Below are 27,117 nucleotides of genomic sequence, written 5' to 3' on the forward strand. Positions count from 1 at the left end.
ATCGTTTTTGGTTTATTAATCTATTGATAGATGAGCAAAAGTAAGATAAACTATACTTAATTACTGACATAGGTATGACATAGTTTGCTTTTATATGTTTGTTAAGTGATATTATCAATATTTTGAAGTTTTCCATTTCTTTCCACACTTTTTTCCCATGTCTCCTAAAACAGTTTCAGAAAACCTTCAGAAGTAATGGAGAAAGCTTTAAGAACTTTAGGAAACTGATGGATGGAAAGAGGCATGGAAGTGATTGAATCTAACTTCTTGCTGTAAATGTTTCATGAACAAGACACATAACATTTTGACTTGCAAAGTTTAATGAGGTACTTTTAAGAAGTGATTCATTGGTCTTCCATCTTTCAATTACATCGTTCCCACATATTTAACATAAATCTGTTTTATGATTCAAGATGAGTTAGAAACTACTTGATAAAATAAACAAAATTGAATTAATAAGGAAAAATCTGAATACATGTACATATTTCAATTTTACACCTGCATTTAGTCAATGTTTTTTCCACAGCTAGGATACACCACCTTTCCTTCCCGACAAGTTGTTCGAAATGTATGTTCTGGTGTCACCGGATGATAACCATGTTGACACATGAATTCAATATTATCCTCTGTTTTAAAGTAAAGTTTTGTATCAGGTTTCCATCTTAACTCTATGTGATGTTTTCTCATCGTTTCTTCTGAAATTACACATGCCTCTAAAGTTAAAGAAAATAAACATAAAATTTTAGTAGTATGCAAATGCTTTCTATAGAATTTCAGGGTTTCAAGAACTTTGTTCCAAATATTCCTCCTCAAAACTTTTCCAAACAAATACACTGAAAATCCATAATGTAGGTTTCACCATGTTAAAAATTTAATATTACAAGAATGAGATACTTCATTTAGTGTAATCATTAAATATTATAATGAAAGATTCATAATGTCAGTTATCATATGAAGACCTTTCATTAAGGAACCACTGTTGCTCAAACATGAAATTTTCTAACTTTATTTCTATATACAGATATGAATACTTGGTTGTAAAGCATGAAAAAGAATGGTGGTTATTTAATCCATAAAAATTCTATTAACAGTTAAACATTATGCTGTTTACAAGGATTATCCCAGGATCCAAGAGAAGTTTAAAGCATTTACCTAAGCATTTTGGTGGTTCTGACCACTCTCCATTCTGACATACTACGTTTCTGTTTCCCTGTAGTTCATAGTAGGCCTGACACTGGTACTCAACACTCATTCCTGGAGGATACACCGATTGCAAGAGTGAGGTAATGTCTCCGTTGTCTATTGGTGGAGGAGGCCCACATTTTCCTTGAGAGTCTAAAAAATAATGGTGCTTGATTTATTCAAAGACCACCCGTACAGTTTTAAATAAATAAAAATGTAGCCAAATATATAAAATCAAAACTTATGACTTCTGATGACAGAAATGATTTATTGAAGGAATTTTAATCACTTAATCAGAAATGCACATTTTAAGACCTAATTTTTACCCCCATGGAAGCACATATAGTACATTAACAAATATGTCTGCTTTGCAGTGTCCTGATGATAAAACATATTTCTTTCAGAATATATGCTGGAAAGATGGATAGCTAAGATTTAAAAAATTGACCCTTTTAAACAACATGTTGCAGTGTTTGAAATGAAATTTTGACTTCCATTTCTGGACAAGATGAGGTAAAAATGTTTGTGCTTATGGCATCTGCTAAGTATTCCTTCTGACAAATAAAGGTCCTGATACAGTATAAAAACTAACACAGGAGACTGTGAAACAAGTAGAGAAGTCAATCTGCTTAGGGACCTCGGGATTGAAAGAATTACACTGAAGAGAGTCCTTGCAGTTTTCATTTTGCCATCTATGTATCCCAAATGGGCCCCTGAGACTGCAACCCAGATGTAATACAAGTCCAGAAAGAAAAAATCTCATAAAGCAGTTGATCTCTTTAATAAAAGGCCCAGAAAAGAGTAGCTTAGCAAGACACAAACAATTGTCACAATACTGACTTAGTCTAGAAATACACCTTGTGTGCACCAGGACCCAGAGACCCCACAGAGACTGAGTCAGAACTGTGTTTGAGTGTCTCCTGTAGAATTATGGGTGAGCAGTGGACTGCTGCAGGGGCAGGGGCTCTGGGTGTAGTAGATCTGGGTATGGCATGAACCTTCTTGGAGGAGGTCAACATCACCCCACAATAGAGTCACCAGAACTTACACAGGACTGTGGAAATAGACTCTTAGAGGTCCCAAACAAAACCTTGTGAGCACCAGGACCCAGGAGAAAGGAGCAGTGACCCCACAAGAGACTGACCCAGACTTGAACGTGAGTGCCCAGGAGACTGGCTGAAGCTTGGGTTGGTGATGGCCTGCTGCAGGGTTGGGGGCACTGAGTGCAGTAGTGCATGCATAAGACCTTTTGAAGGAGGTCAACATTATCTTCCTTACCTCCACCGTAGTTTGGCCACAGGTCAAACAACAGGGAGGGAACACAGCCTCATCCATCAACAGAAAATTTGTCTAAAGATTTACTGAGCATGGCCCCTTCCATCAGACCAAGACTCAGTTTCCCCATGAGTCAGTCTCTCCCATCAGGAATCTTCCATAAGCCTCTTAACCTTATCCATCAGAGGGCAGATGGAATGAAAATCACAGTCACAGAACATTAACCATTCTGATCACATGGACCACAACCTTGTCTAACTCAATGAAACTCTGAGCCATGCCCTGTAGGGCCACTCAAGACAAATGGGTCATGGTGGCGAGTCCTGACAAAACATGGTCCACTGGAGAAGGGAATGGCAAACCACTTCAGTACTCTTGCCTTGAGAACCCCATGAAAAATATGAAAAGGCAAAAAGATAGGACACTGTAAAATGAACTCCTCAGGTCGGTAGGTGCTCAATATGCTACTGTAGATCAGTGAAGAAATAACTCCAGAAAGAAAAAGGAGATGGAGCCAAAGCAAAAACAACACCCAGTTGTGGATGTGACTGGTGATGGAAGTAAAGTCTGATGCTGTAAAGAGCAATAGTGCATAGGAACCTGGGATGTTAGGTTCATGAATCAAGGCAACTTGGAAGTGTCAAACAGGGGTTGGTAAGAGTGAACATCAACATTTTAGGAATTAGTGAACATTAAAATGAAATGAAATGGGTGAATTTGACTCAAATGACCATTATATCTATTACTGTGGACAAGAATCCCTTCGAAGAAATGGAGTAGCCATGATAGTCAACAAAAGAGTCTGAAATGCAGTGCTTGGATGAAATCTCAAAAGTGACAGAATAATCTCGGTTCATTTCAAAGACAAAGCAATCAATATCACAGTAATCTAGGTCTATGCCCCGACCAGTAATGCTGAAGAGGCAGAAGTTGAACAGTTTTCTGAAGACCTACAAGACCTTCTGGAACTAATACCCCCAAAAGTTGTCCTTTTCATTATAGGGGACTGGAATACAAAACAGGAAGTCAAGAGATACCTGGAGTAACAGGCAAATTTGGCTTTGAGGTACAAAATGAAGCAAGGCAAAGGCTAACAGAGTTTTGTCAAGGGAGTGCTCTGGTCATATCAAATATCCACTTCCAAAAACACAAGAGAAGACTCTACACACGGACATCACCAGATGGTCAATTCCAAAATCAGATTGGTTACATTCTTTGCAGCCACAGATGGAGAAGCTCTATACAGTTAGCAAAAACAAGACTTGGAGCTGACTGTGGCTCAAATCATGAGTTTCTTGTTGCCAAATTCAGATTTAAAATGAAGAAAGTAAGGAAAACCCCTAGACCATTCAAGTATGACCTAAATCAAATCCCTGATGATTATAGACTGGAAGTGACAAATAGAGTCAAAGGATTAGATCTGATAAGAAAGAATGCCTGAAGAACTATCAACAAAGGTTAGTGACTTTGTACAGGAGGCAGTGATCAAGACCATCCCCCCAAAAAAAGTAATGTAAAAAGGCAAAATGGTTGTCTGAGGAGGCCTTAAAAATAGCTGAGAAAAAAAGAGATGCTAGCTAAAGGCAATGGAGAAAAGGAAAGATAAACCCATTTGAATGCAGAGTTCCAAAGAATAGCAAGGAAAGATAAGAAAGCCTTCCTCAGTGATGAATGCAAAGAAATGGAGGAAAATAATAGAATGGTAAGGACTAGAGTTCTTTTCAAGAAAATTAGAGATACCAAGGGAATATTTCATGAAAAGATGGGCACAATAAAGGAGAGAAATGGTATGGACCTAACAGAGGCAGAAGATATAATAAGTGGCCAAAATACACAGAAGAACTATACAAAAAAGATCTTCATGATGCAGATAAGCACGATGGTGGGCTCACTCATCAACAGCACAACATCCTGAAATGTGGAGTCAAGTGGGCCTTAGGAAGAATCACTACAAACAAAGCTAGTGGAGGTGATGGAATTCCCGTTGAGCTGCTCCAAATCCTAAAAGATGATGCTGTTGAAGTACTGCACTCAATATGCCAGCAAATTTGGAAAACTCAGCAGAGGCCATAGATTGGAAAAGGTCAGATTTCATCTCAATCCCAAAGAAAGGCAATCCCTAAGAATGTTCAAACTACTGCAGGATTGCACTCATCTCACACACTAGCAAAGTAATGCTCAAAATTCTCCAAGTTAGAGTTCAACAGTACTGAACTGTGAACTTCCAGATGTTTAAGCTGGATTTTGAAAAGGCAGAGAAACCAGAGATCAAATTGCTAAAATCCTTTGGATCATAGAAAAAGAAAGAGAATTCCAGAACATCATCTACTTCTGCTTTATTGACTATGCCAAAGCCTTTGACTGTGTGGAAAACAATTCTTTGTTGGAAAAGAATTTTCCAACAAACTGTGGAAAATTCTTAAAGAGATGAGAATAGAACACCTGACATTCCTCTTGAGAAACCTGTATGCAGGTCAAGAAGCAACAGTTAGAACTTGACAAGGAACCACAAACTGGTTCCAAATCAAGAAAGGAGTATGTCAAGGCTGTATTTTGTCACCTTGCTTATTTAACTTATATGCAGAGTACATCATGCTAAATGCTGGGCCTGATGAAGCACAAGCTGAAACAAGATTGTGCAGAGAAATATCAACAACCTCAGATATGTAGATGACACCACCTTTAATGGCAGAAAGTGAAGAATTAAAGAGTCTCTTGAGGAAAGTGAAAGAAGAGAGTGAAACGTTGCCTTAAAACTCAACGTTTGGAAAACTAAGGTCATGGCATCTGGTCCCATTACTTCATGGCAAATAGATGGAAAACAATGGAAACAGTGAGAGACTTATTTTGGGGGTCTCCAAAATCACTGCAGATGGTGACTGCAGCCATGAAATTAAAAGACATTTGTTCCTTAGAAGAAAAGTTATGACCAACCTAGACAGTATATTAAAAAGCATAAATATTACTTTCCCAACAAAGTCAAAATTATGGTTTTGCCAGTAGTCATGTATGATTTTTCCCATGGTCATGTATGGGTGTGAGAGTTGGATGACAGACAATGCTGAACACTGAAAAATTTATGCTTTTGAACTGTGGTGTTTGAGAAGACTCTTGAGAGTCCCTTGGACAACAAGGATATCCAACCAGTCAATCCTAAAGGAGATCAGTCCTGAATATTCACTAGAAGGACTGATGATGAAGCTGAAACTCCAATACTTTGGCCACCTGATCTAAAGAACTAACTCATTTGAAAAGATCCTGATGCTGGTAAACACTAAAGATGGGAGGAGAAGGGGACGGCAGAGGATGAGATGGTTGGATGGCATCACCAACTCGATGACCATGAATTTGAGTAAGCTCTGGGAGTTGGTGATGGACAGGGAGGCCTGGAGTGCTGCAGTTCATGGGTTTGCAAAGAGTTGGACATGACTGAGTGACTGAACTGAGCATATTTAGTCTAGAAACACACCAATGTAGAAATCTAAGACCAATCCTTTCCCTGTCTTGATCTACAGGAGCCATGAAAATAGCCCTCATTTCCACCCATATGATGGGGGAACAAGAAACCTCTGCCCTTTCTCCTAATTCAGAGGAAGCCGGATGAGAAACTTTGACTTGCACCCATTTATCAGGCCAAGACCAAGTAAGGCTCAAAAGAGAAAAAACAATCAACAGAAGAAAACACTGAGACGACACAGATATGGAAATTTTGGATGAAGCCTTCACACTGAGATGACACAGATATGGAAATTTTGGATGAAGCCTTCACACTGAGACGACACAGATATGGAAATTTTGGATGAAGCCTTCACACTGAGATGACACAGATATGGAAATTTTGGATGAAGCCTTCACACTGAGACGACACACATATGGAAATTTTGGATGAAGCCTTCACACTGAGATGACACAGATATGGAAATTTTGGATGAAGCCTTCACACTGAGATGACACAGATATGGAAATTTTGGATGAAGCCTTCACACTGAGATGACACTGTGTCATCTCAGTGTTTTCTTCTGTTGATTGTTTTTTCTCTTTTGAGCCTTACTTGGTCTTGGCCTGATAAATGATTTTCAACTTTATTCGGACAGATGAGCTTTTATATCTTGAGACTAAGGATGTTATTGGACTCCCTCATTAATCAGGCCTCCATTACTGCCATGTAGGGTGCAAGTCAAAGTTTCCCATCCGGCTGCCTTATGATCCAGCAATTCCACTGCTGGGCATACACAGTGAGGAAACCAGAAGGGAAAGAGACACGTGTACCCCAATGTTCATCGCAGCACTGTTTATAATAGCCAGGACATGGAAGCAACCTAGATGCCCATCATCAGATGAATGGATAAGAAAGCTGTGGTACATATACACAATGGAGTATTACTCAGTCATTAAAAAGAATACATTTGAATCAGTTCTAATGAGATGGATGAAACTGGAACCTATTACACAGAGTGAAGTAAGCTAGAAAGAAAAACACCAATACAGTATACTAACGCATATATATGGAATTTAGAAAGATGGTAACAATAACCCTGTGTACGAGACAGCAAAAGAGACAGTGATGTATAGGTCAGTCTTATGCACTCTGTGGGAGAGGGAGAGGGTGGGGAGACTTGGGAGAATGGCATTGAAACATGTATAATATCATGTATGAAACGAGTCTCCAGTCCAGGTTTGATGCACGATACTGGATGCTTGGGGCTGGTGCACTGGGACGACCCAGAGGGAGGGTATGGGGAGGGAGGAGGGAGGAGGGTTCAGGATGGGGAACACAGGTATACCTGTGGTGGATTCATTTCGATATTTGGCAAAACTAATACAATATTGTAAAGTTTAAAAATAAAATAAAATTAAAAAAAAATCCAGTCCAATTGATAGAACCAGAAAATAAGTTATTTAAAAAACTACATGGCTCAACAATACACTGCAGACAGCAGAAGGATGAATAAGTTTGAAGATAAACTAACTTTGAAAATAGACTGAAAAGAAAATGGACATAGCTTCAAGGACCTGTGGGAAGATAGCAAAGAACTGTTGAACATGAAATCGAAGATAATGAATAATAGATAAAATAATAATGGCTGGGTTCTCTGTGCCATTATTTTCTGATGGTCCGAATGGAAAGAAAATCCAAAAGAAAGAGGGTATGTGTATATGTGTAGTTGATTCACTTTGATGTACACTAGAAACTAACACAATATTGTAGAGGAAATGCACTCCAAAATTATTCTTGAAAAACAATGGCTAAAAATTTCTCAAATAGGGCATATGACTTAGCGACTAACCAAAACAACAGCTACGTATTAAAAATGCTCAGTGAATTCCAAATGGGATAGATCCAAAGAACTTAATGTCAAGATACATTATAATCAGTTCCTGTTATGTTGTTCAGTCACTCAGTCGTTTCTGAATCTTTGCAACCCCATGGATTGTAGCAAGCCAGGCTTCCCTGTCCCTCACTAACTCCCAGAGTTTGCTCAAAGTCTTGTCCATTCTGTTGATCATGCTATCCAACCATCTTATCCTCTGATGTCTCTTCTCCTCCTGTGCTTAATCTTTTCCAATATCAAGTTCTTTTCCAATGAGTCAGCTCTTCTCATCAGGTGGCCAAAATACTGGAGCTTCAGCTTCAGCATCAGTCTTTCCAATGAATATTCAGGACTGATTTCTTTTAGGATTGACTGGCTTGATCTCCTTGCAGTATAAGGGACTCTCAAGAGTCTTCTCCAGCACCAGAGTTCAAAAAATCAATTCTTTGGTACTCAGCCTTCTTTGTGCTCAGACATTCACATCCATACATTAATGCTTGAAAAACCATAACTTTGACAATATGAACCTTTGTTGGTAAAGTGATGTCTCTGCTTCTTACCATGCTGTCGAGGTTTTCATAGCTTTCCTCTTTGCTTTCTCTCATTAGAGTAGTGTCATCTGTGTTTCTGAGGTTATCAGTGTTTTTCTTAGCAATCTTGATTCCAGCTTGTGATTCTTTCAGCCTGATATTTTATATGATGTACTCTGCATATAAGTCAAATGAGCAGGGTGACAATATACAGCCTTGACATACTCCTTTTCCAATTTTGAACCAGTTTGTTGCTCCATGTCTGGTTCTAACTGTTGGTTCCTTACTTGCATACTGGTTTCTCAGGAGGCAGATAAGGTGGTCAATTAGACTTTCCCAATTTTGAACCAGTTTGTTGCTCCATGTCTGGTTCTAACTGTTGGCTCTTTACCTGCATACTGGTTTCTCGGGAGGAAGGTAAAGTGGTCAATTAGACCCATCTCATTAAGAATTGTCCACAGTGTGTTGTGATCCACACAGTCAAAGACTTTAGTGTAGTCAATGAAGTAGAAGTAGATGTTTTTCTGCATTTCCTTTGCTTTTCTGTGATCCAACGGACGTTGTCAATTTAATCTCTAGTCCTACACCTTTCTAAATTTAGCTTGTACATCTCCAACTATATTTTTAATTGTTGTATATTCTTTATACTTATCAAGGTTGAATACAAACATAGTTCTATTATTTGTAGCTATTTACAAGAAAATATATTAACAATATTAGTTTTCACCTACACCATAGATTGATGTTAATAAAGGTTTAAATAATTTACTTCAAATTTCATAATGTGTTAAAGCAAAATTATGCTAGTAATATATAATAATAGAAACATTTTTTCAGAAAAAGAGTGTTAGGATGGAAAATTGTCATATATTAATATAAAATAAGCTTGATATGGGGTGACATTTTTAATTTTGAGAGTGTAGTGCTTGTAGCAAGCATAGACATTGGAAACAATAAAACAGAAATAGTAGAAATTGATATTATAAATACCCACTTCACTTAAAGTGAAAAATTCAAATATCACCTCAAAAATATCACTGTGCAGCTTTGGGATGAAAAAGACAAATTCAGCAGACTGTTCTTAGAAAATCTACATAAATATCTATATGTTGCTACAGGAAAACTTTCAGCATAGCAGAATTTGGTCCTGTCTAAAAGTGTTTCTCTGTCTCTGCTAACTAGATGTTTATGAAGATTTCCTAAGAGAGAATTTTTCACAAAGATATCTACCCTAGACATTCAAACATATGAACTATACATCACGTTATTTGAAGCTTATGTGCCATGACCTTATATCTTTGCATAAAAAAAAAATAATAACTTTTAGGCTTAGGAGGAGAGACTCTGGCTTAAGAGTCCCTTAAAATAAAAGCAGATGCAATCAGCATAAAGGTCTCAGCTAAAAATAAATGAATTTGTCTTAGAATACTGATAAGGCTCCTAGCAAAATTGTTTTTTAGTCACAAGATGTTTTAAAGTGAAAAAACTTTGACCTAAAGGGTACAATGATATTGTACTCCACTATAATTAATCATTAAAAAAATGATATACATTTCCCAAAGCTTTGTACCTGATCTCTTCAAATACAACCTTGGAACCACAAACATTTCATATGACTATCCCTCAGGAAAAAAGAAAGAAAGAAAGAAAGAAAGAAGGATAAAAATATATAGTTAAAGAGTACTTTTATATAGTTATCATCAGCATAAAGAATGCTAAGATAATGAATTACTTACTAATGCATACAGGTTGAGATGACCATCCATTTTGCAGACATGTAATCAAGCCTGATGTCTTACCATCTGCTGTTACATATCCTGACTTACACTTATATTCTGTTTGTTTATTTAGGGGATACGTAGAGGCAGATTCAGACAAAAATCCATTCTCAATTGTTATATTGTATTTTGAACATGTTTCTAAAAGGGAGAAAGCATAAAGAAAAGGTAAGCATATATTTGATACACATTTCATAAGGACCCAAATAAGGTAAAGATACAAAAAAGGAGAGTAGTTTATGACTATTAAACAGAAAAATCTAATCATTTAAGTTCCTGTGTCAGACAGAAAAACACAAAAGAAAAAACTATGAGTTTCCAAAGATATTAAATGAATTCACTTTATTTCCATATTCTGCTACTACTACTACTAAGTTACTTCAGTCTTGTCCGACTCTGTGCGACCCAGAGACGGCAGCCCACCAGGCTCTGCCACCCCTGGGATTCTCCAGGCAAGAACACTGGAGTGGGTTGCAATTTCCTTTTCCAATGCATGAAAGTGAAAAGTAAAAGTGAAGTCGCTCAGTCGTGTCTGACTCTTCGCAACCCCATAAACTGAAGCCTACCAGGCTTCACCGTCCATGGGATTTTCCAGGCAAGAGTACTGGAGTGGTTTGCCATTGCCTTCTCCTCCATATTCTAGAACAATGCAAGATTTAAAATATTCAGAATCTCTTCTAGGAAATTATTAGAAATCTGTTTGTCTAAATGATCTGGAATCCCACAGCATGTCAGAAATCTTTTAGCAATGGGTTTCCTTTCCTGAGATTTGTTGAAAGTATTGTCTAGTCAGGATCTCTTAAACAACCCAGAACACAGATCAGGTGATGATCATAGAATCTTTCACCATAGTGATCCCAGCCTTTGTCTCTGAGAATGTGAAATGTTGTCATCAAAACTGGGTGCATATCAGTACATGGAGTTCAATGAAGATGACAAAGATCAATACATGCATTGTAGACCTCAGTCTACTAAGGTCAAACTGCTGATCCTTCAAACCATGAATAACTAAACTTGGAAAAGTACAATTCTGTCACTTACTAGATATCTTCATAGCACTCAACTAATTTTTTTTTAGTAATGCATGGATAAAGAAGAAATGAAAAGGAAAACTTTGACTATTTTGAATTGAATGAAAATAACACCATGATAAGTAAAGTTTTATAAGATTTATGAGATGACACAAAAGTGTCATCTGAGGGGAACTTTAAAATTACATAGCAATAATAGAACATGATAAAGACTAAAAATCAATAATTGTTTTTACTTAAAGTTGAAAATAGAAAAGCAAATAAACCCAATACATACAATTTGGAAAGAATGCAGTGGTATTAGTAAGAGAATGAAATAGGCCACCTTGACCTCTCCTTCCCTCCACAGACACACTGAATTAACAGCCATTGTGTGTATCAGCTCCTTTATTCAAAATAGAAAGAGTAGATGAGAAGTTCTGCATTTAAGGCAAGTGAGAAAATGCCAAATCCTAAGTGGCAGGGAAAACTAAGACACATTCTTGCAATAAAATCCATGCAGCAGAGGACCATACAGTTTGAAGGGAATACTCAACTCCCAGCTTCTCCTGGGAGAAGAGTTTGATCCACAACCTAGGTCTCCGATTTTCCAACTGATAGTCCAGGGTCAGGCTTCCAATTAGCCTGCCTCTGAGAAGCCTAGGATTTCCAATCTCCTGGGATTACAGAAATTAAGTGGCAGTTATGAATCTGTATCAGCACTTCTCACAGGTCTTCGCCTAGCTTAATGAAGAGTGAGCAACTCCCAGTTTCTCCATGGAAGGAGTCAGACGGTACATCTGGACCTTCATCTTTTCCAGCTCTGCCTGAGGAATTGGCTTCTAACTAACCTGTCTCTGAGAGCTGATGAAACCCAAACTTTGTATCGTGCCTGGGGACTACAAAGAGCTAAATCATGGTGCAGAAGGCACAAGGTTTGAAGTAGCATGCAGGCATTTGCCACAGCTCCTCTCCCCAGTTCAGTGCAGAGTGAGCGAGGTGAAAAACTCCAATTGCCTGCTCTGCCAACTATTCTGACTTGTAGATCACTGCATACTCTCGACTCCTGGAGGAGGCTGACTATAAACACAGAAGTTTGGATGAGCAGAGAGGTTAGAGAGGCACCCAAAATTCTAGCCATGCTGACTGAAAGAGCTGAATTCTGGCAAGGTTCTACATATGACGTCAGTCTTTGAAGACTAGGACAATTGGATGTTTAGTCTAATGTACAGATATCCACACAGAGAGTCAAGAAAAATGATCAATTGAGAAGTATGTTCAAATGAGAAGAATAAGATATCCACTGCTTTTTATCTGACCCAAGAACAGAAATTGGACATCCATCCACAGCAAACCTGACTTGTAATGAGGTGTGGGTTCATTATCATACAATGAGATCCATGATGGTGGAAGAGTTGGTGCACGTGGAGTGCATCACTCTCCACGGATGCATCAGGAATACACCTCCAGACACAGAAGATCTTGCAGAACACCAACTGAGAACCAGACCACTGGAAAAGAATATATAGAATCAGGCAACACTCAGCAGGAAAAATGAAGGAGGGCCAAAAAGAGGAGAGTGAGTAGAACTGGATCTGTACCTTGGGTTGGGAAACTGAAGCAGGAACAGAGCTGCATTGGAGGGCCAATATTTGCAACAGAGGTGAAGCACTGAGGCTGTTGGAGAGTAAAGCAGCTGATCAGTGAGAGTCTGAACAGAATGAGAATCACACAGACAATCCTTGCCACAGCCATACATACCCAAGACAGGGATACAAGTCCTCTAGAAAGTGTTGTAGTTTGGAGCTGGAATATAGACATTGGAAAACAATCCCAGGGCAAGGTCTGCTATTGAATGAAGGGAGATGGTATGAGGGAACCTGAGGAGGGTGCAGTGGAAAATGCTTATGAAGGAAAGCCAGATAACCTGGAGGCAGAGTGATACTGCTGAGTCACACACAGAGGATGGAGCCATCTCTGCAGCCTCTCTCTCTGTGCATATCAGCACCAGACAGCTGAAACAATCCAGGGAGGGTAACCCTTTAAGGACCTCATGAAAAAGCAACACAGAAGGACCCCAGACAGGGTGATCTTTAAGTCCCTGATGTGATAAACAGCAAAGAATGACCCTAAATGTGGGGGCCCTGTAAGTGCCTGAAGGGGTGAAGTAACAGAGAAGGACCAGCCAAAGAGGCCCTCTGATGGCCAGGTGCCAGAAGCTAGGAAAAGACTCTAATCAGGCCATAGTTCCTGCAGTTGTGTCTGTTGGTTTCCTTGCACACTTGGCACTGCCAGAGTTCCCATAATTCAAGCAGCTGTGTCACATCCATGCTCAATCCTCACTGGGCAGAGCTGTCAGAAGCTAGAAAAATCCCTAATAATCACATACCTCCTGACAATAGCCATCAGCTATGTTTCTGGCATGGCCAAGGTTCCCATTATCCGCTCCTGTGTCACTCCCATGCTCATCCCCACAAGGACAGAGCAACCAGAGGCTACAAAAAACCCTAAGGGCACCATATTTCCAGCTGTCCTAGCCAGTGGCTCCCCTTAGTACCTGGTACTGCCAGCACCCCTGCAATCCAAGCAACTGCACCACCTCCATATTCGGTCCTCCCCGAGGCACACTCAAGTCTTCCTGTGGAGCCGCAGGAGTAAACTCCTGTGGATGACTCACATGCACAGGTGGAGATAAAACCACAAGTGAAATCCAGGGGCAGGAGGCTAAGGAAGAGAACCCAAACATTCCCACCAGTGCTGCAAGCTGAAAATTGAATCCACATGATCAACTGGCAGACTTTGTATCTATGGAATATATGAAGGACAATGAGAGTTCCTGCAAAAGAAAACACACTAGCAATGGCAGATGTAGACATCAGAGCAAGAACATGTAGGAGGAGGACCAGATTAGACTCTGATCTGCCCAACGACAGGTCCAGAGACCAGCCCAGAACTGGAGAGCATCCTAGGGAGGTGAGGTGGACTGTGACTCACATTGAGGAAAAGGATGCTGACAGCTGATCCAAGAAAAATATTTATTATTTTTATATTTTAACTTGTTCGGTAGTAACTACTTGGTTTTTACCTTTTTTAAAAAAAATTTCTATTGTTCTATTTGTTGATTTTAATACTATTAAATCTATTTATGCTTTTGAGAAACTTATTAAATCACACTTTTATGTTCCTTTAAATAATTCTTCCTCTACATTGGTGTTTTGTGGGTTTTGTGCATTTTTTCCTCTTTCAATGTTTAAAAAAATATTATTTTTCCACATATATTCTTTTGTTTGCTTTTCTTATTCTTTTCCTGTTGTGTTACTCTTTAATATATATGAAATTTATTTATCGACCTCTTTTTAAATTTTCTTTTCTAATCTTTCTTTCTTTCCTTTCTTTTCTGTCTTTTTCTCACTATGTTTATTAGTATGTTTTGCTTTAGTTGCTTTATTCCCCGGTTGACACATGGCTTTAGTTTTGTTTCCAGTTTATGCTTTTAGCCAGTTTTGTTAATAACTAGTTGATATCACTTTTGCTTTCATTTACTCACTGGATAAATCTCTTCTACTTTTCTTCTTCTTTGTTTGTTTGTTTTACACTGTTTTTCTCTTTTTTTTAATGTGTGTATATGCATGTGTATATATCCCATTATTTTTCTGAGTACTTGCCTGATTTTGTATTTGACATCCATCTGGGGTTTGCATTTTGTTTCTTCTTTTAGTGTGTTTGTTTTAATCTTCTTTAATGCCATTACAAACCACCTGTGGAATCTCACTTCCCTGGCCAGAAATCAGGCCCAGAGCCTTTGCAGTGGGAGCACTGACAAGACTCTAGACTGCCACAAAACTCCTAAACCCAGGGAGTATTTATTAGTGAGAACTCCCACAAAGGCCTCCGCTTGTCAAACTTCCAGCAGCACCCAGTGTAGGATGCCTCACCAAAAAAAAAAAAACAAACAGATAAAAACACAAACCCAGTCACCAGCAAACAGGATCACCACCTCATAAAGTCCTGACCATTAGAGAGAGAGAAAAAAAAAAACTTACCTCCTTTCACCAGAGTACAAACAAAAGTCACAGCCAAAAGAAGCCTACACAAACCACTGGCACAACCTTACACACCAAGGGGAGAAAGCAAAAGGAAGGAGGAATTCGACCTGAAATCCTGAGAAAAGGAAACATCAAATACAATAATGAAAAAAAAAAAGGCAGAAAAATATTGCTCAAATGAAGAAACAAACTAGAATCACAAAATACCAAAAAAAAAAAAAAAAAAAAAAGGAAAGAAATAGGCAAAATACCTGAAAAAGAATTCAGTGTAATGATAGGAAAGATGTTCCAAAACCTTGAAAAAAGAATGGATAAAATGCGAAGAAGCAATCAACATATTAACACAATAACCAAGGATATAGAAGAAATAAAGAATAAACCAATAAAGATAAATAACACAATTATGAAAATAAAAGAATTCTCTAGAAGGAAACAATAATAGATTATCTAAAGCATAAGAATGAAACAGTGAGCTGGAAGATTAAATGGTGGAAGTAGTTGCTGATGAGCAGAATCAAGGAAAAAGAGTGAAAAGAATTCAGGAGAGCTTTGGAGACCTCTGGGACAGTATTTAACTCACCAACATTTGAGTTATAGGGGTCTCAGAGGAAGAAGAGGAAAGAAAGTCACAAAGAAAATTTTTGAATATATTATAGTGAAAAGTTTTCTAGCATGGGAAAGGAAAACATCAACCAAGTTCAAGAAGCACAGAGAGTCCAATACAGGATAAACCCAAGGAGAAACACGTCGAGACACATAACCATCAATAGAGATTAAACACAAGAAAAGAACATTAAAAGCATTAAGGGAAAACAACAAGTAACACACAAGGGAAAACCCATTCAATTAACAGCTGATCTTTCAGCAGAAACTCTGCAGGTCAGAAAGGAATGGCAGGATATATTTAAAGTACTTAAAGGGAAAAATCTACAAGTAAGATTACTCTACCTGGCAAGGATTTCATTCAACATTGATGGAAAAGTTAAAATCTTTACAGACAAGCAGAAGTTAAGAGAATTTAGCACCACCAAACCAGCTTTACAACAAATATTAAAGAGACTTATAAGCATAAGACAAAGGAAAGACCTACAAGAAACACAAAATAATTAAGAAAATGCTAATTGGAACATATAGCATTATATTATATTATAATAGGAAAATGCTAATAGTAATATATAAATAATTACTTTAAATGTAAATGGATTAAACTCTCCAACCAAAAGACACAGATTGGCTGAATGGATAAAAAGACAAGACCCATATATATGCTATCTACAAGAGACCCTCTTCAGACCTAGAGACACAAACAGAACAAAATTAAAAGGATGGAAAAACATATTCCATGAACATGGAAATCAAAAGGAAATTGGAGTGGCAATTCTCATTTCTGACAAAACAGACTTTAAAATAAAGAATATTATATGAAATAAAGAAGGGGCATTATATAATGATCAAGGGATCAATCCAAGAAGAAGACATAATTCTATACATATGCACCTAACATAGAAGCACCTCAATGCATAAGGCAAATACTAACAAACAAAAAAGCAGAAATTGACAGCAACAAAATAGTGGTAAGGGATGTTAACACACAATAATTGTAAGGGATGTAAACAATGGACAGCTTATCAAAACAGAAAATTAATAAGGAAACATAAACCATAAATGAAACGTTAGACCAAATGGACCTAATTGATATCTTCAGAACTTTCCATCCAAATGCATAAGAATACACCTTCTTCTCAAGTGTGCATGGAATATTTTCCAGGATAGACCATATCTTGGGTCACAAATCAAACTTCAATAATTTTTTAAAAGTTTAAATCATATGAAGCATCTTTTCTGACCACAATATTATGAGAATAGATATCAAATAGATGAGACATGGTAAAAACACAAACACTTGGAGACTAAACAATATGCTTTTACATAACAGACTGGATTCTGAATAAATCAAAAGGGAAATCAAAGAATTCTTGAAGCAAATGACAATGAAAACACAGCAACTCAAAACCTATGGGATGCAGCAAAACAGTTCTAAAAGGGAAGTTTATAGGAAGAAACAAGGAAAACATCAAATACCCAATCTAACTTACACCTAAAACAACTCGATAAAGAAAGGCAGAAAACAAACCCAAAGTTAATAGAAGGAAAGACATTCTAAAGATCAGAGCAGAAATACATGAAAAAGAAAGGAAGGAACAATAGTAAAGACTAATAAAACTAAAAGCTGCTTCTTTGAGAAGACAAACAAAATTGACAAGCAATTAGGCAAACTCATCAAGAAAAAATGGGAGAAGAATCAAATCAACAATATTAGCAATGAGAAAGGAGAGGTTACAACAGAAATACAAATGATCATAAGAAACTATTATGAGCAATTATATGTCAATAAAATAGACAACCTGAAAGCAATGGATATATTCTTAGAAAAGTTCAATCTTCCAAGACTGAATCAAGAAGAAATATAAATTATGAACAAGCCAATTACATGCACTGAAATAAAAAATGTGATCAAAAAATTCTCAAAAAATTAAAGCACAGTGCCTGATAGTTTCACAGGTGAGTTCTCTCAAACATTTAGAGAAGAGCTAATAATATTCCTATAAACTCTTTCAAAAACTGCAGAGGAAGGAGCACTTCCAAACTCATTCTACAAGGCCATCATCACCCTTATACCAAAACCAGACAAAGACAACATAAAAAATAAAATTACAGGCCAATGTCACTGATGAAAATAGATGGAAGAATCCTCAACAGAACACTATAAAACAGAATTCATAAATACATTAAAAAGAGAGTACACCATGATATGGAGAAGGCAATGGCACCCCACTCCAGTACACGTGCCTGGAAAATCCCATGGATGGAGGAGCCTGGTGGGCTTCAGTCCATGGGGTCGCTAAGAGTCAGACACGACTGAGGGACTTCACTTTCACTTTTCACTTTCATGCATTGGAGAAGGAAATGGCAACCCACTCCAGTGTTCTTGCCTGGAGAATCCCAGGGGTGAGGGAGCCTGGTGGTCTGCCTTCTATGGGGTCGCATAGAGTTGGACACGACTGAAGCGACTTAGCAGCAGCACACCATGATGAAGTTGCGTTTATTCCACAGATGCAAACATTCTTCAGTATACACAAATCCATCAGTGTGATATACTATATTAACAATTGCAAGATAAATACATATGGTAATCAAAATAAATAGAGAAAACGTTTCTGAAAAATGTCAACACCCATTTATGATAAATACTCTTCAAAAAATGAGTAAAGAGGGAAACTACCTCAACATAATAAAGACCATATATGAGAAACCCAGAGCAAACATTATTCACGATGGTGAAAAACTGAAAGCATACCCTCTAAGATCAGGAAAAGACAAGGGTGCCCAGTGTCACCACTATTAGTCAGCATTGTTTGGAAGCCTTAGCTACAGCAGAGGAGAAAAAGAAATAAAAGGAATCCAGATTGGAAAAGAAGAAGCAAAACTCTCATTGTTTGCACACAGACGATACTACACATAGAAAACCCAAAAGATACTATCAGAAAATTACAAGAGGTAATCAGTGAAATTAGCAAAATGACAGGATACAAAATGAATACACAAAAATCACCTGAATCCCTATGTACTAACAATGAAACATCATAAAGATAAATTAAGGTATCATGCCATTTACCATAGCAACAAAAAGAATAAAATGCCTAGGAATAAACCTACCTAGGGAGAAATAAGAGCTGTATACAGAAACGTACAAGACCCTGAGGAAAGATATCAAAGACAACATAAACAGATGGAGAGATATTCCATATTCTGGGGTTGGAAGAATCAACACTGTGAACATGACTAAACTACTCAATATAATCTACAGTTTTAATGCTATTTGTATTTAATTACCAAAGGTGTTTTTCCAGAACTAGAACAACAAGTCCCACAATTCATAGGGAAACACAAAAAACCTGAATAGCCAAAGCAATCTTGAGAAAGAAAAATAAAGCTAGAGGAATAAACCTTCCTGATTTTGAACTGACTACAAATCTAGAGTCATCCAGCCAGTATGGTACTGGCAGAAAAACAGAAATATAGACCAATGGGACAAGATAGAAAGCCCAGAAATAAGCCCACACACCTATGGATAGCTTATGTTTGAAAAGGAGGCAAGAGTATACAATAGGCAAAGAGAGTTTCTTCTATAAATGCTGCTGGGAAATCTTGACAGCTACGTGGAAAAGAATGAAATTAGACTACTTCCTAACACCATCCACAAAGATAAACTAAAAACGGATGGAAAACACAGGCAGAACACCCTACATCATAAATCACAACAACATCCTCTATGACCCACCTCCTAGAGTAGTGGAATAAAAATGAAGGTAATCAAGTGGGACATAATTAAACTTAAAAGCTTCTCCACAGCAAAGGAAATTATTAATAGAGTGAAGAGACAATGCTCAGAATGGGAAAAAATAACAGCAAATGAAACAACAGACAAAGGATTAATTTCCAAAAGATGCAAGCAGCTCATGCAAAACAATACCAGAAAAACAAACAACCCAATCAAAAAGTGGGAAAAAGACTTAAACAGACATTTGTCCAAAGACCTACGATGGCTAATAGACCCATGAATATATTCACAGCATCACTCATTATTGCTGCTGCTGCTGCCAAGTCGCTTCAGTCGTGTCCAACTCTGTGCGACCCCATGGACTGCAGCCTAACAGGCTTCTCTGTCCATGGGATTCTCCAGGCAAGAACACTGGAGTGGGTTGCCATTTCCTTCTCCTCACTCATTATTACAGAAATTCAATTCAAAACTACAATGAGATATCACTTCACACCAGTCAGAATGGACATCATCAAAAAGTCTGCAAATAAATGCTGGAGAGGGTGTGGAGAAAAAAGAACCCTCTTGTATTGTTGGTGAGAATGTACATTGATACAGCCGCTATACAGAACAGTATAGAGAGTCATTACAAAGTGAGGAATAAAACCACTATATGACTCACCAATCCCACTCCTAGGTATATACCCTGCGGAAACCAAGATTGAAAAAGACTTATACCCCAAATTTACTGCAGTTCTATTTATAACAGCTAGGACACGGAAGCAACATAGCTGTCCATTGACAGATGAATAGATAAAGAAGCTGTGCTACATATATACAATGGAATATTATTCAGCCATAAAAAGGAATGCACTTGATGCAGTCCTAAAGAGGTGGATGAACATAGGGCCTAGTATACAGAGTCAAGTAAGTCAGAAAGAGAAAAGCAAATATACAATAACACATATACATGGAATCTAGAAATATTGTACTGATAAACCTATTTGCACAGCAGCAATAGAGACACAGACACTGAGAACAGACTTATGGAAACGGCTAACAGGGAGGAAGTAGAGGGTGGGATGTATGGAGAGGGTTAACATGAAAACTAACACTAATACATGTAAAATAGACAGTCAAAGGGGATTTGCTGTATGACTCAGGGAACTCAAAACAGAGCTCAGTAACATCCTAAAATGGTGGGATGGGTAGGGAAATGGGACGGATGTTCATGTAGGAGGGGACAAGAGTAAATCTATGGCTGATTCTTGTTGATGTTTGGTAGAACCCAACATAACACTGTAAAGTAAGTATCAGTTCAGTTCAGTTCAGTCGCTCAGTCGTATCCGACTCTGCGACCCCACGAATTGCAGCACACCAGGCCTCCCTGTTCATCACCAACTCCAGGGCTCACTCAAACTCAGGTCCATTGAGTCGGTGATGTCATCCAGCCATCTCATACGCTGTCGTCTCCTTCTCCACCTGCCCCCAACCCCTCGCAGCATCAGAGTCTTTTCCAATGAGTGAACTCTTTGCATGAGGTGGCCAAAGTGCTGGAGTTTCAGCTTTAGCATCATTCTTTCCAAAGAACACCCAGGACGAATCTCCTTTAGAATGGACTGGTTGGATCTCCTTGCAGTCCAAGGGACTGTCAAGACTCTTTTCCAATACCACAGTTCAAAAGCATCAATTCTTCAGCGCTCAGCTTTCTTCACAGTCCAACTCTCACATCTGTACATGGCCACTGGAAAAACCATAGCCTTGACTAGACGGACCTTTGTTGGCAAAGTAATGTCTCTGCTCTTCAATATGCTATCTAGGTTGGCCATAACTTTCTTTCCAAGGAGTAAGTGTCTTTTAATTTCATGGCTGCAATCACCATCTGCAATGATTTTGGAGCCCAGAAAAATAAAGTATGACACTGTTTCCAATGTTTCCCCATCTATTTCCCATGAAGTGATGGGACCAGATGCCATGATCTTCATTTTCTAAGTGTTGAGTTTTAAGTCAACTTTTTCACTCTCCTCTTTCGCCTTCATGAAGAGGCTTTTTAGTTCCTCTTCACTTTCTGCCATAAGGGTGGTGTCATCTGCATATCTGAGGTTATTGATATTTCTCCCAGCAATCTTGATTCTAGCTTGTGCTTCTTCCAGCCCAGCGTTTCTCATGATGTACTCTGCATATAAGTTAAATAAGCAGGGTGACAGTATACAGCCTTCATGTACTCTTTTCCTATTTGGAACCTGTCTGTTGTTCCATGTCCAGATCTAACTGTTGCTTCTTGACCTGCATACAGATTTCTCAAGAGGCAGGTCAGGTGGTCTGGTATTCCCATCTCTTTCAGAATTTTCCACAGTTTATTGTGATCCATACAGTCAAAGACTTTGGCATAGTCAATAAAGTAGAAATAGATGTTTTTCTGGAACTCTCTTGCTTTTTCCATGATCCAGTGGATGTTGGCAATTTGATCTCTGGTTTCTCTGCCTTTTCTAAAACCAGCTTGAACATCAGGAAGTTCACAGTTCACGTATTACTGAAGTCTGGCTTGGAGAATTTTGAGCATTACTTTACTAGCGTGTGAGATGAGTGCAATTGTGTGGTAGTTTGAGCATTCTTTGGCATTGCCTTTCTTTAGGACTGGAATGAAAACTGACCTTTTCCAGTCCTGTGGCCACTGCTGAGTTTTCCAAACTTGCTGGCATATTGAGTGCAGCACTTTCACAGCATCATCTTTCCGGATTTGAAATAGCTCAACTGGATTTCCATCATCTCCACTAGCTTTGTTCGTAGTGATGCTTTCTAAGGCCTACTTGACTTCACATTCCAGGATATCTGGCTCTAGGTCAGTGATCACACCATCCTGATTATGTGGTTCATGAAGATCTTTTTTGTACAGTTCTTCTGTGTATTCTTGCCACCTCTTCTTAATATATTCTGCTACTGTTAGGTCCATACCATTTCTGTCCTTTATCAAGCCCATCTTTGCATGAAATGTTCCCTTGGTATCTCTAATTTTCTTGAAGAGATCTCTAGTCTTTCCCATTCTCTTGTTTTCCTCCATTTTTTTTGCAGTGATTGCTGAATAAGGCTTTCTTTTCTCTTCTTTTTATTCTTTGGAACTCTGCATTCAGATGTTTATATCTTTCCTTTTCTCCTTTGCTTTTTGCTTCTCTTCTTTTCACAGCTATTTGTAAGGCTTCCCCATACAGCCATTTTGTTTTTTTTTGCATTTCTTTTCCATGGGAATGGTCTTGATCCCTGTCTCCTGTACAATGTCATGAACCTCAGTCCATAGTTCATCAGGCACTTTATCTATCAGATCTAGGCCCTTAAATCTATTTCTCACTTCCACTGTATAATCATAAGGGATTGATTTAGGTCATACCTGAATGGCTTAGTGGTTTTCCCTACTTTTTTCAATTTCAGTCTGAATTTGGCAATAAGGAGTTCAAAATCTGAGCCACAGTCAGCTCCTGGTCTTGTTTTCATTGACTGTATAGAGCTTCTCCATCTTTGGCTGCAAAGGATATAATCAATCTGATTTTGGTGTTGACCATCTGGTGATGTCCATGTGTATAGTCTTCTTTTGTGTTGTTGGAAGAGGGTGTTTGTTATGACCTGTGCGTTTTCTTAGCAAAACTCTATTATTCTTTGCCCTGCTTCATTCCGTATTCCAAGGCCAAATTTGCTTGTTACTCCAGGTGTTACAGGTCACCAGATAAAATCAACTTAAAAAATCCTCTACAACACACATTATAATAAAGTTGTAAAAATCAAATAAAAATTGAGAAGTCTTCAGGTCACATGAGGAAAAAACAAACAAATAAAACAAAAACTTGGGATTTACTAGTTAACTTCAGTTCAGTTCAGTCGCTCAGTCATGTCTGACTCTCTGTGATCCCATGAAAGGCAGCACCCAGGCCTCCCTGTACATAACAAACTCCCAGAGTTCACTCAAACCCATGTCCATTGAGTCGGTGATACCATCCAACCACCTCTTCCTCTGTTATTCACTTCTCCTCCTGACCTCAATCCTTCCCAGCATCAGGGTCTTTTCAAATGAATCAGCTCTTCACATCAGGTTGCCAAAGTATTAGAGTTTCAGCTTCAACATTAGTCCTTTCAATGAACACCCAAGACTAATCTCCTTAAGGATGGACTGGTTAGATCTACTTGCAGTCCAAGGGACTCTCAAGATTCTTCTCCAACACCACAGTTCAAAAGCATCAATTGTTCGGCCCTCAGCGTTCTTTATAGTATAACTCTCACATCCATACATGACCACTGGAAAAACTGTAGCCATGACTGGACAGACTTTTGTTGACAAAGTAATGTCTCTACTTCTTAATATGCTGTCTAGGTTGGTCATAACTTTAATTCTAAGGAGTAGGGAGGAGCCAAGATGGCGGAGGAGTAGGACAGGGAGAACACTTTCTCCCCCACAAATGCATCAAAAGAGCATTTAAACGTCGAGTAAATTCCACAAAACAACTTCTGAATGCCGGCAGAGGACATCAGGCACCCAGAAAAGCAACCCAACTCTTCAAAAGGAGGTAGGAAAAAATATAAAAGACAAAAGAGGGAGGGACGGAGTTCCGCCCTGGGAAGGGAGTCTTAAAAAGAGAGAAATTTCCAAACACCAGGAAACCTTCTCACTGCCGAATCTGTGCCGAGCTTTGGAAGCACAGAGGGCAACATAACAGGGAGAAAAAATAAATAAACAAAACTCACAGATTGCGAGCCCTAAGGTAACTCCCCCAGCAGAGAAGCGGCGCAGATGCCTGCACACGCCATTAGCAAGTGGGGGCTGGGCAGGGAGGTGCGGCGTGGGCTACATTGCTTAGAGTAAGAATCTGGCCTGAATACCCTGAGCGCTATCTGAGCGAAATAATTTGGGCTAGCAAACCAGACTGTGGGATATCTACCACACGAAAAGCCAGCCCTAACCTAAGACACCGCCAGGCCCGCGCACGGAACAAAGGACTGAACAGAGATAGCTGGCTGCAGACCTTCCCCCTCCGGTGACAGGCAGCCAGAGCCGGAAGGGGGCAATCGCAGCCCCAGAGAGACATTATCTATAAAGCTGTAAGCAGGCTTCTTTGCTAACTAAAACTTCTTGGGGGTCTGGATGGTTAACATCTGCCTGAGAAGGTGCGCCGGTTTTACACCCAGATAACCGAGTGGCGGGGAGGCGATAAGTCGCAGCATTGGCGCTCGCCAAACACCTCATCACCTGAGCTGCTTGGACCTGGGAAGAGAACAAAACGCAGGCCCAACTGAGTCTGCGACTCTGAGGACTACCCGAGTGCCTGAACCTGAGCGGCTTGACCTGGGAGGTACGTGCAGCCCAGGGCCGGCCTCGGATTGATCCCTGCGGAACAACCTAGAGCCCAAACAGTGTGGGCAGGGAGACTACACACGCCATGAGCGGGGGCAGACCCAGTGTGGCTGAGGCACTGCGAGCACATGCCAGTGTTATTTGTTTGCAGCATCCCTCCTTCCCTCTCCACAGCACGACTGAACAAGTGAGCCTAAAAAAAGAGTTTCCTCCACTGTCCCCTTTGTGTCAGGGGGGAAACCAGAAACTGAAGAGACCAGCAAATAGAAGAAGCTATAACAGAGGGAAATGCCCTGGAAGCTACAGGCAATAGATGAAAACCCTGTGGTTACTACGGACTAAATAGGAAGGGGCCTATAGATCTTGAGAAATATAAGTCGGACCAAGGAACTAGCCAAAAATGAACTGAACCCACAATACTCACAACAAAACCAGAAAAAGTCCGAGATATTTTTTACTATTTTTACGATCATTCTTTCTTTCTTTTTAATTAAAAAAAAATTTTAAGTCCTCTATTGTTCCTTTAATTTTCACTTTTATAACCTATTACTTTGCAAAAAAAAAGACTCTATTTTTTTTCTTCTTCAGCAAACTTCATATATATATATATTTTGTAATTCTTTGACCTTGTTGTTTTTTTTTTTCCTTCTTTTCTTTAACATTGTATTTTTGAAATTTCAAACTCTAATCTAGTTTTTCAATTTTAGCTTTTTGGTATATGTTATCAATTTTGTACCTATAGTTTTTTTTATAATTTCTGTGATTTTTTTTTTTTTCTGTTTCTTTCTCTTTTTCTTTTATATGACATTGTATATCTGAAATTCCAAACTCTACTCTAGATTTTTAATTTATGCTTTTTGGTATTTGATATCAATTTTGTACCTGTATTTTCTTAATGATTTTTGCAACATTGTTTGTTTTTGTTTGTTTTCTGTCTTTATGCTTCTTCTTCCTTTTTTTTAACATTGTATTTTTGAAATTCCAAACTCTACTCTAGATTTTTAACTTTTGCTTTTTGGTATTAGTTATCAATTTTGTACCTATATTTTCTTTATAATTTTCGCGACCTTGTTTGCTTTTCTTTGTTCGTTTTTTCTCTCTTTCTTTTCCTTCTTCTTTTCTTTAACATCATATTTTTGAAATTCCAAACTCTACTCTAGATTTTTAATTTTTGCTTTTATGTATTTGTTACCAATTTTGTACCTTTAAGAACCCAATCTTCAGGACCCATTCTTCACTAGGAAGCGAGATTACTGGCTTGACTGCTTTCTCTCCCTTTGGACTCTCCTTTTTCTCCACCAGGTCGCCTGTGTCTCCTCCCTAACCCCTCTCTACTCTACCCAACTCTGTGAATTTCTGTGTGTTCCAGACAGTGGAGAACACTTAGGGAACTGATTACTGGCTGGATCTGTCTCCCTCCTTTTCATTCCCCCCTTTTATCCTTCTGGCCACCTCTGTCTCCTTCCTCCTTCTTCTCTTCTCTATATAACTCCGTGAACATCTCTGAGTGGTCCAGTTGTGGAGTGCACATAAGGAAGTGACTACTGGCTACCCCACTCTCTCCACTATTGATTCCACATCATCTCATTTGGGTCACCTCTAACTCCCTCCTTCCTCTTCTCTTCTCCATGTAATGCTGTGAACCTCTCTGAGTGACCCTCACAGTAGAGAAACTTTTCATCTTTAACATAGAAGTTTTATCAATGGTGCTGTATAGAAGGAGACGTTTTGAAACTTCTGTAAAAATAAGACCGATAACTGGAAGCAGGAGGCTTAAGTCCAAACCCTGACTCCAGGGAAGTCCTGACTCCAAGGAACATTAATTGACAGGAGCTCAACAAACGCCTCCATACCGACACTGAAACCAAGCACCACACAAGGGCCAACGAGTTCCAGGGCAAGACATACCAAGAAAATTCTCCAGCAACAAAGGAACACAGCCCTGAGCTTCAAAATACAAGCAGCCCAAAGTCACCCCAAAACCATAGACATCTCATAACTCATTACTGGACATTTCATTGCACTCCAGAGAGAAGAAATACAGCTCCACCCACCAGAACACCGACACAAGCTTCCCTAATCAGGAAACCTTGACAAGCCACCTGTACAAACCCACACACAGCGAGGAAACGCCACAATAAAGAGAACTCCACAAACTGCCAGAATACAGAAAGGACACCCCAAACTCAGCAATTTAAACAAGATGAAGAGACAGAGGAATACCCAGCAGATAAAGGAACAGGATAAATGCACACCAAACCAAACAAAAGAGGACGAGATAGGGAATCTACCTGATAAAGAATTCCAAATAATGATAGTGAAATT

At 38.8% G+C, this 27,117-nt stretch overlaps 1 protein-coding gene across 1 annotated transcript in view; it reads right to left on the reverse strand.

The window, feature by feature from the left end:
* Nucleotides 1–365: 365 nt before the first annotated feature.
* Nucleotides 366–27,117, reverse strand: part of LOC133227536 (complement factor H) — a 396,803-nt gene continuing 370,051 nt past the window's right edge. The window contains exon 22 of the mRNA XM_061382126.1: nucleotides 366–713. Coding sequence (XP_061238110.1) covers nucleotides 505–713 — 209 coding nt within the window. The 3' untranslated portion in view covers nucleotides 366–504. The remainder of the gene's footprint in view (nucleotides 714–27,117) is intronic.

The sequence above is a fragment of the Bos javanicus genome, chromosome 16 (assembly GCF_032452875.1).
Source record: "Bos javanicus breed banteng chromosome 16, ARS-OSU_banteng_1.0, whole genome shotgun sequence".
Taxonomy (NCBI): domain Eukaryota; kingdom Metazoa; phylum Chordata; class Mammalia; order Artiodactyla; family Bovidae; genus Bos; species Bos javanicus.